General features: G+C 46.5%; 1 protein-coding gene across 1 annotated transcript; it reads left to right on the top strand.

The window, feature by feature from the left end:
- Nucleotides 1–2,971: 2,971 nt before the first annotated feature.
- On the top strand, nucleotides 2,972–13,356 carry prpf3 (PRP3 pre-mRNA processing factor 3 homolog (yeast)). The gene is made up of 17 exons (XM_036538929.1): nucleotides 2,972–3,126; nucleotides 4,148–4,302; nucleotides 4,824–4,954; nucleotides 6,397–6,555; nucleotides 6,749–6,835; nucleotides 7,189–7,460; nucleotides 7,966–8,084; nucleotides 8,248–8,435; nucleotides 8,571–8,737; nucleotides 9,203–9,285; nucleotides 10,148–10,291; nucleotides 10,791–10,890; nucleotides 11,026–11,139; nucleotides 11,293–11,411; nucleotides 11,898–11,978; nucleotides 12,122–12,183; nucleotides 12,286–13,356. Exons 2-17 carry the CDS (start codon nucleotides 4,158–4,160, stop codon nucleotides 12,433–12,435), a joined length of 2,121 nt encoding a protein of 706 aa, XP_036394822.1. The 5' UTR covers nucleotides 2,972–3,126; nucleotides 4,148–4,157; the 3' UTR covers nucleotides 12,436–13,356.
- Nucleotides 13,357–13,583: the final 227 nt, after the last annotated feature.

Genomic DNA, 13,583 nt, shown 5'->3' with positions numbered 1-13,583 from the left:
GTGCGGTGGAGTGCTGTCAGATGTCCTGTTCCATTGTGGGCTGGTCCTGTTACATAATAAACAGCGAGTGTACGCATGTGTGATCCAGCAGCAGCATCCAGCATGGTATGTGAGATAGTATCGGGGCAGGGGCACGGGCTTTGCGGTTAGACACAGAGCCGCTCAATGGCTGCTCTGAGTAATTTGCATTCCACGGACCCGGCCAGTCATTTCAATCAGGATAAGGGTGAGCCATAATGAAGCGACACTTGAATAATTCAGCCCAGTGCAGAGCAGAATGTGCGTTTGGCACGGTATGGCGGTGTACAGTATAGTTACAGTACAGTACTCCACAACAGCAGCAGCAGCAGGGAGTGGTGTTATGAACAGCACTGCAGTGGGGAAGGGTACAGTGTGTAATCCGGGGGGGTGGCAGGGGGATTGGGGGGGGGGGGGGGAGTGGTGGAGGCAGATTGGGTAGCCTCAGGCAGACTGCTGCTTACACTACTACTACTGCACGCGGGTGACCCACATCACAGAGAGGAGGAGGAGGAGGAGGAGGGGGGAGAGAGAGAGAGAGAGAGAGAGAGAGAAATGGGGGGAAAACACACACTGGGTATGTCAGGATTAATGGTTAATCCCATGTTTTCCCTACACTATTTTTAGATGGTTTATGCGTAAAGAACAAAAAAAAACAATTGACAAAACAAATTTAAGTGAAATTAGTAATATATAAACATGTTCCTATTTCTTCATGGTGCTCTGCCCCCGACTAGTGGTCCAAACTCTGAACTGCTGCTTAAACAATATGGATGTGCAGGTAATAGCCGACCCTGGAATCTACTAAAGATGTGATTATTTCAGGTAAGGGTGTGTATTTTTGCATACTTTCAAGAAGAAAGATTCTCAACACATTTGTCCACATTTTGCTAACTTTAGAATGAGCAATTGACAGATAAGTGGTAAAAATATTCAAGAAATAGCAATTCAACAAATAAATAAGTGCCCCAATTTAGCCCGGCATGGTGTTTACCCTGTGATAAGCCAGGCCTTTTAAATTTCATCTCAATATTTTTCAAATTTGGTTTCAGCGGTTTTATGGCATGGAACTCCAGTTCTGCAGACTCAAAGAATTGCAGTGACAGTGTCTCACAGGTACTTGAAGTAGAAGCAAAGAGACCGAAGAGAGCAAAGAACAGCAATATCAACTCTTGGAAATGGTTTTATAGGGAAACTGTACTCTCACGATTTAATGCCATATTGCTTTAATCCAATACTACACAGCCCTGTCCTACAGAACATTAATGTCAGCATGCTAATAATTCCATAAGGAATAACGAATATGTGGAGCTAATATATTAGCTTATATGTATAATATTATACACAGTATTTTTTGCAAAATTTTTAGAAACATTCAATCACCTGATACACGCTATTTGTTTATGTGTGTCAGTACAGAGCAGGTGCTGTGCTGATCCGCTGATGTCTATGTCATCTGAATAGGCTTACAGTGGACTACGATGGCTAGACTGATACATCCAAAAGTGTAAGGACAGGAGATGTGCACAGCATCTGCCCTAGATCAATACCTGTTAAACAGACAGACCCAACCCCTATTTATGGAAAAATAGAGGGTACTGGAAGAAATCTATTATGCAATAAAACGACAGCAGGAGCTATGACAGAATAACAAAACTGGGAAACAAACAGTTGGTTTCAATAGAGAAGCGCAATAGGGTGAGCGATCCATAGTAAAATGAGGTGCCACAATTACATTATGTTATTGTCATTTAGCGGATGCTCTTATCCACTGCAACTTCCATAGGTTACAATTTTATCCATTTTTACAGCTGGATATTTACTGACACAATTCTGTAAACCTTTCTGAAGGGTACAGCAGCAGTGCCCCAGCAGGGAATCAAACCAGCAACCTTTTGGTGACCATCCCTGCTCCTTAACCCTACGCTACACTGCTGCCCTGCATTGTGAAAGCAGTCTGTCCAATCCACTGCCGCTGCCTGCCAATATAGCTGATGAGTAAACTCTGATTAGGTTGGTATCTTTTCATCCTGACACAGCTGGTTAGAATCATTTCAAGATGTCCAATGGACATCTCACATGCAAACGCACACGTGCATATATGCTCCAGTGGGAGAGGCAGCTGGCTGTGATATGCTCAGACATCCATCTACATGGAAACCAGGCACTCCATGGGCCCTCCAATGTGCAATTTTATAACAGTGTTCTACTGCCAAACCAAACCAAATGCATTTGACCACACAAAATATTTTTTCCTTGTCATTTTTATTTATTTGAAATTGTATCTCCCACATATATATGCATAAATCAACACAAACGCAACATACAGAAATCAGGTGAGCAAAAAAACTGCCATATATTATTGGGTATCGGTATCCAAACCTTGTGACGAACCTCCTGCACCACTGACCCTTTATCTTCAATTGCTTATTCCAAAACCTAGACTTAAATATATTACATCATCTCTTTGTTTATACAGCCTTGGAAACGACCCATTCGAAAACTGCATTTCCCATTACAACTACGTAGTTTGCTTGTCAATTCATCTACTTTTTGGGGTTTTTTGGCAAATGTTTCCTTTTCATAAGCAAAAGGCGAAGAAAATCGCCTTCCTGATGAATTTTAACTAGCGCAGAAAGTGTGCGCTGCTCCACATAGTTATTCCGACAGCTGATGATTTCCCCAACCGCAAATCCTAACCCTAACCATTTGGAACAACATTTTGTTTTACGGTCCAGGGTCAGTTCCAAAGGTTAGAAAGTGACAACAACGAGACAGTAGTGTTTAGAACGCATAGCCAGCGCACTGTTTTCTGACAGATGACAACGTGTTTACTCTGTAGCGGTAGATAATCAGCGACATGCGCCACCTGGCGGAGACAATAGTAATAACAATGTCACGGGAGGATAAAGAAAATAGATGTTTCCGCTTCCGGGCCATGTCTGGTTGAACGTTCCTTGTTCGCAACGCTCCCGGAAAGTTCGTGGTTGATCAAACTAGCTAACTGTCTAGCTAGCACCTGTGGGTCGTTTGCTTTGATTTTTTTTTGTTTTTATAGTCCCTACAACCGGTAATCCTTCTCAGGCGGCCACTCGCGTTCAATCGTTGGTGAGTATGATAGCCAAGGGTAATCAGCTACACGAGGAATACAAGTGAGCTAGCTATGCTAGCTAGCTAAGGAGGGAAATGTAGACCGAGGGAAATGTGGGGGAAGGAACTCATACTACTAGCGGTATACTCTGTTTTATGTGCTAGCAAGCACCTTTTATTATGTGCATAATACTGGTTATAGATTACTAACGTCTAGTGAATGTGTTCTTGAATTAAGTATCCGTTATCAATTCCTTCAATTTATGTTTAGACTAGTTGATGTTAAGTTAGTTACCGGCTGGTCAGGTAGCCGTGTGGTTACCATACAGGCTAGAACCCTGCAAAGTAGGTAATAAGTGGTTTTTAAGCTAGCCGGCTAACTGCATGGAGTAATGCATGTTAACGTTATTTTTGTTTGTTAGTCTAACATTAGCTAGACTAAGTATGATACGTGTGTGGGGTTTACCCCAAACCATTACTCCATCGTGTTGACAGTATATTACTATGAGTTGAGTAGCTAACCCGTCTGCACACCTTGTCCCTTTACTAGTCTCGACACGCCCCTCCAGCCAAAGCGAAATGCCATGCAGGTTAACTAGATAAACTTGCATGTAGTATTTACTTAATGATGGGTAGCTGCTTGGGAAGGAACCTCGTAAGACCACGTCGACGTAGCGACATGTCTGACCCCCTAGTCTCTAATGAGTTAAAAGATTTTAAATAGAACTACCTACAATGTTTATATAATTGTCAAAATGGCACATGGATAGTTACAGTATAGAATTAGTTCCACTACAAGGATACTGTATAGCCTCATAGTCTGATTGCTGTTCTTATATGTTTGTTTATATGTGCTGTGAGTGGGTGTACGCCTGTTTGTGCAGGCTAACTGATGGCGTTAGAGCAAGTGTTGTTGTATCTTTGTTTCTACCCGCTGAGCTTGTCAGTAGTAGTAGTGTGTAGAGCACATGTGTTGTAACACTATGCAGAGACCCCTGAGTGTGCAGTGTTAGTATAAGGATTCACATTGTGTTTGCAGAGCCCCCAGCATGTCTCTGCCGAGGCGGGAGGTGGAGGAGCTGCGCCCGTGGGTGGAGCGCACGGTGAAGAAGGTGCTGGGCTTCTCCGAGCCCACCGTCGTCACGGCAGCGCTGCACTGTGTGGGCAAGGGCCTGGACAAGAGGAAGACCACAGGTCGGTGTCTGCTCATTGGACTAATATGCTGTGATTCTGGCGGACCTGCCAGAATCTATCTGTCTGTCAGTAGTTAGGCAGTGCTTTAACCTGCCTTTGGATGAGATACCTCTGTCAGTTCTGGGTGCAGCCAGAGGACAGTCCCTAGCCTGATATTTTCCTGATGTGGTAGCGGGGAATGGTGTATGTTACATTACATTATTGGCATTTAGCTCTTATCCAGAGTGACTTACATCAGTTACAGTTTTTTACAATGTTATCCATTTATACAAATGGATATTTACTGAGGCAGTTCTGGGTTAAGTACCTTGCCGAATGGTACAACGGCAGTGTCCCAGTGGGGAATCGAACAGTTACAAGTCCTGCTCCTTACCACTGTGCTACACTGCCATCCACACATATCTCAGAGACAATGGGGACCTTTCCAGTTGGCTCTTGAGGGCAGTGCCCAAATAAAGGCAACATGTGACAAAAGAATCTGCATTGTGATTTTGCCTAATCCGTTCCTGCCCAACCGTCAGACCAACTCCGACCGTTCTTGGATGAGTCGGCGGGGGGCTTTGTGGAGAGGCTCTTCGAGGCGCTGGAGGAGAGCCGTAGCTCCCGTGGCAACAAGACCGGAGGGGAGAAGCAGCGGAAGAGAGACCTGAAGGTAGTTGGGTTCTGCTGACACATGCATGATATTATTAATACGCACTCACTCCCTTACGGAGGACTTCCTACTGTCAACCCAGATCAAATCAAAATCGCTCCTTTTTCCCGCAAGGGCACTTCCAGTGTGGCGACAGGCACAAGAAACCCAGGAAGAGCTTAAAATATGCATATAGTGTCACAAAAGTAAAGGGACCTCTCAGTCTTAACTGACAGTTGTCGAACTTTTCGCCCCGAAGGTAGAATGCCCTACTGGTTAACTAATGTTTCTGTGTGGGGTTGGAAGCTCCTCCCCCTCCTTCTTCTGCACACATCTTTCATAGATATCCTTGAGACTTTCCTGATTTCTTACTATTTTTTACACTGACTTTTACAGTCTTGCTTAATGTGTTCTGGTTTGCACTGCTCAGGGAGCCGAACGAGGCCACTATGCTGAAGGTGAGAATGGAATCCAAGAATTGTCTGAAAAGTGATTGCAGGATTGGTTGGCGCACCTGAAGTCACCCGAGTCTGCGCAGAAAGCAATGCATTGCTGGCATTTAGAGAACGTCCTGTCAGTTTGTCCTAAAAACAAGCTTGCTGCTAGTAGTTACTAGCATGCTGCTAGCACCATTACTTGGTCTGCAACTTTAATATCCTGTAGGGTTGGCTGTTCTCGGCAAAAATGTATGTTTTTGTCTTATTTGCCTTTAATTCCATGAAGTTCTCCCTTTAACATTGCGCGGACCTGTCCACTGTTGCCTGAATGCTGTATTGTATAATCTAAAGTTTAAAAAAAAAAAAGCTACCTCTTTAGAATGCTTAGAGATCCCATTTCTAGAAGATGGATATTACAAGACCTGGTTAGTTCAGGTTAATGGTTGCTAATGGTCCCGGTAGATGTCTAGCACTAGATGTCATGAATGTGTAGCCATGAAACCAGCCGTGTCGTCTGCTTTTAATGACCAGGAGCGCACAGTGGTGGAGCAAATTGGCTTAGTTCTGCTGGGGAGAGCGTCCCCGCATTGGTGTGTGCTCTTTGCTCTCTGCTTCAGTACAGAGGTTTCTGTGGTGGGACGAGCCTAATGCATGGATGGCAGCTCCAAATTGGGTGGGAAAAGTGAAAATTTGTTAAAAAAAAAAAAAAGAAAATGTGCAAGAACCTCGGAATGTGGTGTGGCTGGTACCCGAATACATTAGTTTGTAATGGTGAGGTGGTTTTAGTTTCAGCGGTTTACGTTGGGTAATAAGCGTAATGGAACCTTTGCGGTAGCTCTAAGCACAGGTCTCTTTGGCCTGAGATTAATCAGGTGATTAAGAAGATTAAGGGTGCGGCTGTCCAGTTTACTTCCAGTAGTTAAGTCTACATCCACTAAATGGGTTTCACTGACAATATTTCCTTTGCCTTGTTAGCTGTACTGTTGGTCAGTTTTCCTCGCTAATGTACGAACCCCATCCTATCAGGATGTGTTCGGGGACGACACGGAGGCGGGTCGAGACCCACCCGCTGGTGCCGAAGGGGCGGTGAAAAGGAAACGTGTGCCTCGCTTTGAGGAAGTGGAGGAACCAGAAGTGCTGCCAGGACCCCCGCCAGAGAGCCCAGGCATGCTCACGAAGATGCAGGTAACTCCTCTAACTGTGCTTGTAATACCTCCATTTACCTGTATTACCTGTACAAGGTAATTTGACAGTTAAGTGAATAAAGAAATTTTTGAGATGGGAAACAATATGTCTGAGTGTGTGTTTTGATGTGTATCATCCAAACCAGATCATTATTACCGTTAAACAAGTAATGATCTAGTGCGTTTGTCCTCAGATTAAACAGATGATGGAAGCGGCGACCAGACAGATTGAGGAGAGGAAGAAGCAGCTGAGCTTTGTGGCACCTGTGCCTGCCCCCCCGGTGAGATGAAGCCGTCCAGTCTTCCACTGCTATTTGCATCTCGTGATTACTCAAACTGGCCTGTGTCCTCCGCACAATCTGTTACCCTTTTCAGTGTGTTTTGTCTGTGTAATGCAATTTTAAGAATGATAACTTTGTGTACACTAGCCTTTTTGTCTGCTGATAAGTGATGCCTCTCAGATTAGATTTAATCGCCCCTTTATCATCTCAAGAAGGTTTTATGTGTTTTTACAAAACAGACCTTGTGACAGAATCGCTGTCTGTAATCGCTGCCACCTGCCTGAAAAGCCTTTGGCCACTCCTTATCTCTCTCTCTCTCTCTCTCTCTCTCTCTCTCTCTCTCTCTCCTTCAGAGGCTGCCCAGCCTGACCACCCCACAGGTGGACCCAGCTGCACACCTGCTGCCCTCCGCGCCACCACCCCAGGCCACCTCCCAGTCCATCCCGCCCTCCCAGGCCGCCACCTTCATGAACGACGCCATCGAGAAGGCCCGCAAGGCGGCCGAGCTGCAGGCCCGCATCCAGTCCCAGCTGGCCCTCAAGCCCGGCATCCTCGGGGCGCTGGGCACGGGCTCGCACAACCTGGTGGCCCTCGCCAACCTGCACGCCATGGGCATCGCCCCCCCCGTGAGTGGCCCGCCTGTCTCGCTTTCATTTTCCAGCGTCAGTCTCGCGCACATCGGGATCTCTCACCTTTCTTCAGTTAGACCCCTTTACATCTTCATCTGCACCCTTAGTTTATACATTGTCTATAATCACTTCCAGAATGTATTCAATAGTAGTAGGTGCGGTGATTGACATTCATGTGCATATGTCTACTTGTGCTGTTAGATTGACTGAATATTATGGAAATGTGTGTTACATGACATTACATTACGTTAAATTATTGGCAATTAGCAGATGCTCTTATCCACTGCAACTTACATTGTCACAGTTTTACTTATTTAGTTTAATTTAAACAGCTGGATATTTACAAGGCAATAGTGGGTTAAGCACCGTGCCTGGAGGTACAGCGGCAGTGCTTTAGTGGGAAATTGAACCAGCAACCTTTTAGTTGCGGATCTTGCTCCTTTCCACTATGCCACACTACCACACCTGTTCCAAAGCCCTCTCTTCCTCTCCCCCGCTCAGGAAAGTGGAAGCCCGGGAGGTGACAAAGCCGACCCCCCTGATCCTCGACGAACTCGGGCGCACCGTCGATGCCAGCGGCAAGGAGGTCGAGCTCACACACCGCATGCCCACTCTGAAAGGTGCGCCATTCATCCGGCACTCCCCCCTCCCTCTCCCTCTGCTGCCTCTCTCCTGACCTCAGCTCACCTCAGGGCTTTGCACCCAACGCTGAAGTGATGTGGCGTTGTTGCGCTTCCTGGCGCCGGTCTCTGATCGTACCCCTTCTCCCCCGCCCACCGTCAGCCAACATCAGGGCGGTGAAGCGTGAGCAGTTCCGGCAGCAGCTGAAGGAGCGCCCGGGCGACGACCTGGAGTCCACTTCCTACTTCGACACCCGCGTCGCCGCGGCGCCCGCCCAGCGCCCCCGCAGGGGCTTCAAGTTCCACGAGCAGGGCCGCTTCGAGAAGATCGCCCAGCGCATCCGCACCAAGGTCCGCGTCCGCACGCTGTATTCCTTCCGTAGCATTACCTCAATGGGATAAATGGGATTTGTACTTGTAATCCATTTTAGGCACAGATATGGGTATGAATTGGCGAATGTCTCCGTTGGCTTTCATCTTCTACAGGCCCAGCTGGAGAAGCTGCAGATGGAGATCGCCCAGGCGGCTAAGAAGACGGGAATCCAGGCCTCCACCAAGCTGGCCCTGATCGCCCCCAAGAAGGAGCTGGGGGAGGGCGAGGTGCCCACCATCGAGTGGTGGGACTCCTACATCGTGCCCTCCAACATGGAGCTGTGAGCGAACCCCGATGCACACCTCTCAGCTGTGGGGCCTCTGCCCTCAGATCGTTCTGTGTGAATTTCCCCAAGTAGATGGGAGGGAATCAGGGGAAGAATTTCTCTGTTTGGTAAAGAGTAAGAGCAAAACAGCTGGTGGATCAGGTCAGACTATAGCAGTGCCTTCTAATGGTTGTATTGAACAGGTGCTTGAAATACTTAAGTTACGTGGACAGTAAATCATTTAAATATTAATGAATTAGGTGTGACCGTGGGGATGACACATGATCAAAAGCAATCTGAAAGCCATATAGCATTTCTGTAGCTTTAATTGTATCACTGTGGTAAAAAGCCTCCCACCACTGCTGATGTTTTGTTTTCCATCCCTCTCACTCACAATTATAGCCACTCTGGGCACACACAGGGAAGTTAATGATGTGGTTTGTTTCAGCTAATGATGTGCTCTCTCTGTCTCTCACTCAGCACCTCTACCACAGTGCTTGACGAAATGGAATTATTTGGCGTCACAAACCTAGTGGAACACCCTTCCCAAATCAGTCCTCCAGGTAACTGTCAGCTGAGCGGGGCAACTCTCGTCAAATAGCCGTTCGGTTTGTGATGTGATTGAACAAAGGTGTAAAGCAGGTGGTACACGCTACATGCGTATTTTACCAAGTTGACAGACTGAAGTGTGTAGTGCAATTTAGAGAGTTAATTTACAGAAACGGATGTTGCAAATAAGAAATTATAGTGTAGCCAATAGCAGAATCCTTAGCTATCTACAAGGCAATTGTCTTTGCAGTTGACTAATTGAGGCAACAGGGCTAAACAATTGTATGAATGTGTAAGTATGAATCATATTAGTTGCTGGCCGTCTGGAAGCCCAGTACTGTTTGCAAACAGCCAGCCAGCGAGCTTCAGGTGTACACTCAGTCTGATCATCAGATTTGGGATGTGTGTAAGGGTGTGGTTTGAGGAGGTGAGTGCTCAGAGATGCTGCTGTTGTGAGGGGGGGAGGCGGTCGACGGGGTTGGAGCATGAGGCATGAGCTGGCGTCAGTGGAGGAGGGGCTGAGGGGCTACGTGGGAGCAGTGTGGCTGAATACCTGAAGGCACTGTATGGTAGCACCAGGCTTTGGAAGCAGATCTCTGACTGTCAGTGGCTGAGGATGTTGAGGGGGTGTGGCTTTAGAGTAGGTGGGGGTGTATGATCCTACAGAGTTCTGGCTGGGTTGGAACAGCCAGGTGGTGTTGGACGGGAGACAGATTTGGAGGGAGTCGTGTCCAGGTACTTGTTAGGGAGGTTCTGTCAGCCAGCCATGTCGGTAATATTGTGTATAACATCGGGGATTGGTGATTGATAGTCGCTGCAGTTTATAGCTGTGTGAATGAGTCTCTGGCTTTGACATGCCTGTTCTGTCTCTCTCAGTGGACACAGATAAGCCGGTGACTTTAGGGGTGTACCTGACCAAGAAGGAACAGAAGAAGCTGAGGCGGCAGATGCGGCGGGAGGGGCAGAAGGAGGTGCAGGAGAAAGTCAGACTGGGGCTCATGCCCCCTCCAGAACCCAAAGGTAAACCTCAACAGCTCCCGTTACCTTATGACACTGTAATGGCTAACATGCATTTCAATGTTATACATGGAGAAGCTTTTGTGTAAACAAAGATGAGCTGAATATAACACACCTGTCTTTAGAGTAGTTATTGCTGCAATAACTTGCTGCAGACAATAACTTGCTGCAGGCTTATGATCTTATTTTTGCTGGTGTAACAATTACTTCTGAGCCACAAAATAATATGATGTAATCATCCCATTTAACTTTAGTGACTAATAGTTATTGTTAAAACAAAAAATATTTTAATCCTTTTTTACATAATGTGTTTTAAATTCTGTTTTTACCCAGGGGTTAACGGTATTGATTTGTATGATTCTATTTGTAAGTCCAGTTGTTTCGGGCATTCACAATGCTTGGTTAAGCCTGCATTATTTTTCACGGTTTCAGTGCTGAAATGGGGCTTGTGGGGAAGATAGTTTGTGCGGGATGTTGTGACACTTGCCGCCTCCTCTCTCAGTGCGTATATCCAATCTGATGCGGGTGTTGGGTACCGAGGCTGTACAAGACCCAACGAAGGTGGAGGCCCATGTCCGAGCACAGATGGCCAAGAGACAAAAGTGAGTCCGACCGCACGCGCCCATCTGTCCTCCTCTGGTGGCATCACCCCTCTCTCCCTTGCACGTCTGTGTTGCCATGCTTTCCCCAGTATGTTGTGAAACGGCTTTTCCTCTCGGTCTCTCACCGTCTCTCAGGGCACACGAGGAGGCGAACGCCGCCCGCAAGCTCACAGCCGAGCAGAGGAAAGAGAAGAAGGTGAAGAAGCTGAAGGAGGACCTGAGTCAGGGGGTTCACATCGCAGTGTACAGGTGAGCGTCAGGGGGACACGGGAGCCCTTTATGACCATCACGTGGGACAGTGGAGAGAGCTCTAGACCCGTCACGGCATGCCACGGCAGCATGCCTCAGGCCATGATGGATTATGACCATAATTTCCCTTTCTCCTCACTCTGCCTGTTGCAGAATCAGAAACCTGACAAGCCCAGCTAAGAAGTTCAAGGTGGAGGCGAACGCTGGCCAGCTGTATCTGACAGGAACAGTGGTCCTCCACAAGGATGTCAACATTGTGGTGGTTGAGGGAGGTGAGTGAGTAACAGGCAGATCTGCCTGAGCTCCTGTCGTAATCCTGCCACCTGCTTCAGAGGTTCTCAAGATTTTGTTGCCATCAGTTTAGGTACAGACTGCACATTGCCTGTTCAAGAACTGTGTTTTGCACAAAGGGATGACGACACTGTAGTCTTCTCATAGCTACAAGAGTTTTCAGCCCCTGATTTTATATTGTGATATATATATATATTGTCTTACACATATGCATTTACAACCTTACATTACAACCATACCATAAGTAAGTCTGCTCGCCATGGCTCTCTGTTCGTACACACTCATATTTTCAGCATTCAATATGATACCTGCATTAAGTAATACCATATTTCCTCTTACAGGTGGTGGTCAAGACAGTTGTGTAATCTTGGCTCCACAGGCAGCGTTCATGCTAACTGGGTGTGCAGTTTTTATTAATATGACTTCATTTGCTCTGTCTGCTCTCTCCTCACATCCTGCATTTCAAGGTCCCAAAGCTCAGAAGAAGTTCAAGCGGCTGATGCTCAGCAGAATCAAATGGGATGAACAAACCAACTCCAAAAGAGATGGTGAGTGATTGCTGGCAAGAGGGCACTTACTTGCCTTTGTCATCTCTTTGGATGCGTGTCTTTTTGTCTGATCTGATGACTTCTCTGTAATCAATTGTGATGCGTTGCTGTAACATTAACCCCCCCCCTCCCCTCTCTGTCAGACGCTGAGGGTTCAGACGAGGAAGGAGTAAAGAAGAAGAACAAGTGCTCTCTGGTCTGGGAGGTGAGTCGCCGTCACACAGCGCAGGCGACCGTGTCGAAGAACTGCGATCTCTAATCTCTTCCCGTTTCATCCACCCGCCTCTGTCTTTCTCTTTTGCTCCAGGGCACGGCAAAGGAGCGCAGTTTCGGGGAGGTGAAGTTCAAGCAGTGTCCCACGGAGAACATGGCCAGAGAGCATTTCAAGAAGCACGGCACAGAGCACTACTGGGACCTGGCCCTGAGCCAGAGCGTGCTGGAGTCCAGCGACGACTGAGAGGGGCTAAAGGGCAGCCTGTGGGCAGGCCGAACCAGCGGCTGTCTCTGTGTCCGAGTGTTTGAGCAGTCTGAAATGTTGTGGACTGTGTGTTTGTGTTTCAGGGTTTTGGAAGGGGTGGGTATGCCTCTAGTGCACTGGAATCCAGTGACATCTTCAAGGGCAATGAAAGAGTCTAGTTAAACATTTGATACGTTTCTGATGTCTGTCTGACAACGGCTGTGTCTCCTGAGCGTGTAAACCTGCGTAAGAATGGGTTTGTATGACAGTAGATCAGTCAGCGGCACACGTGTGAATCTCTGGCAGTGTGGGTGTATCAACCTACCAGTTTGTCAGAGTATTGTGTGCTGGACTGTGATCCTGCCTGTAAGTGTTACACTGCTGCTCTCAGCTCTACTATTGATCCACCTTGGCTGTAGTTTCTGGGTTTAGCCACACAGTGGCGCCACTTCCTTTAAATGCTGTGCTATAGGCAAGAAGTCTTTGCAAGTACTATATCTAAATTTTGCTCCCAGCCTCATTGTACATTATAGAATTTGAACATGTTTCTTTTACTCATGCTGTACTGTACTGGCAAGAAATAATCAATCCATCAGTGTGAAGATGAATGCTGACAGAAACAAAATGACCTTTTTTGTGGCTGCTCTCGGAACTTTTCATTGATTGCCTAATTTTCTTTCATTTTGAAACCTCAGTCAAATTGAAGATGTTTGCTAAATTGATAAGTATTTTGCCAATGTCAGATATACACCACTTAATTGAGGAGTGTGGGGAGTGGGGATGTAAAAGATGGATTGTCCTTTTTTTTTTTTTTAAACTGACTCATTGTTTCAGTTTCAGTGATATTGACTAAGATTAGGACATGCTGGCACACTGATGGTAACCATTGTAAATGTGTACATATTGCGAGGAAAACACACGCAGGACAATAAAAGAAAACATTTTAAAGAATTTTACAGCATTTGTGTTAACCTGCAGTCCTTATCTGATTTGCAGCATTTTACTTCAGCTTATTTGGGAAAGAAGGAATATGTAAAATTTATATACCTGAATTTTAAAGCACATTCTTTTCAGGGTGATTTTTCAAGTGAAACTGAGCTGACATTTAATTCTAAACTTTACAAATGTTTGTTCTGCTCTGAAGCATT

This window comes from Megalops cyprinoides, chromosome 10 (assembly GCF_013368585.1).
Source record: "Megalops cyprinoides isolate fMegCyp1 chromosome 10, fMegCyp1.pri, whole genome shotgun sequence".
NCBI classification, from domain to species: Eukaryota; Metazoa; Chordata; class Actinopteri; order Elopiformes; family Megalopidae; genus Megalops; species Megalops cyprinoides.
The sequence above is the reverse complement of the archived record's forward strand: the minus strand, read 5'-3'. Positions and strand labels throughout refer to the sequence as shown.

What these genes read in the sequence shown, in the direction of transcription:
- prpf3 (XM_036538929.1), top strand. Translation starts at nt 4,158, where the DNA reads ATGTCTCTGCCGAGGCGGGAGGTGGAGGAGCTGCGCCCGTGGGTGGAG. An exon ending in GGACAAGAGGAAGACCACAG is followed by an intron (nt 4,303 to 4,823) that starts GTCGGTGTCTGC and finishes CCCAACCGTCAG; the next exon opens with ACCAACTCCGACCGTTCTTG. An exon ending in GCCATGGGCATCGCCCCCCC is followed by an intron (nt 7,461 to 7,965) that starts CGTGAGTGGCCC and finishes TCCCCCGCTCAG; the next exon opens with GAAAGTGGAAGCCCGGGAGG.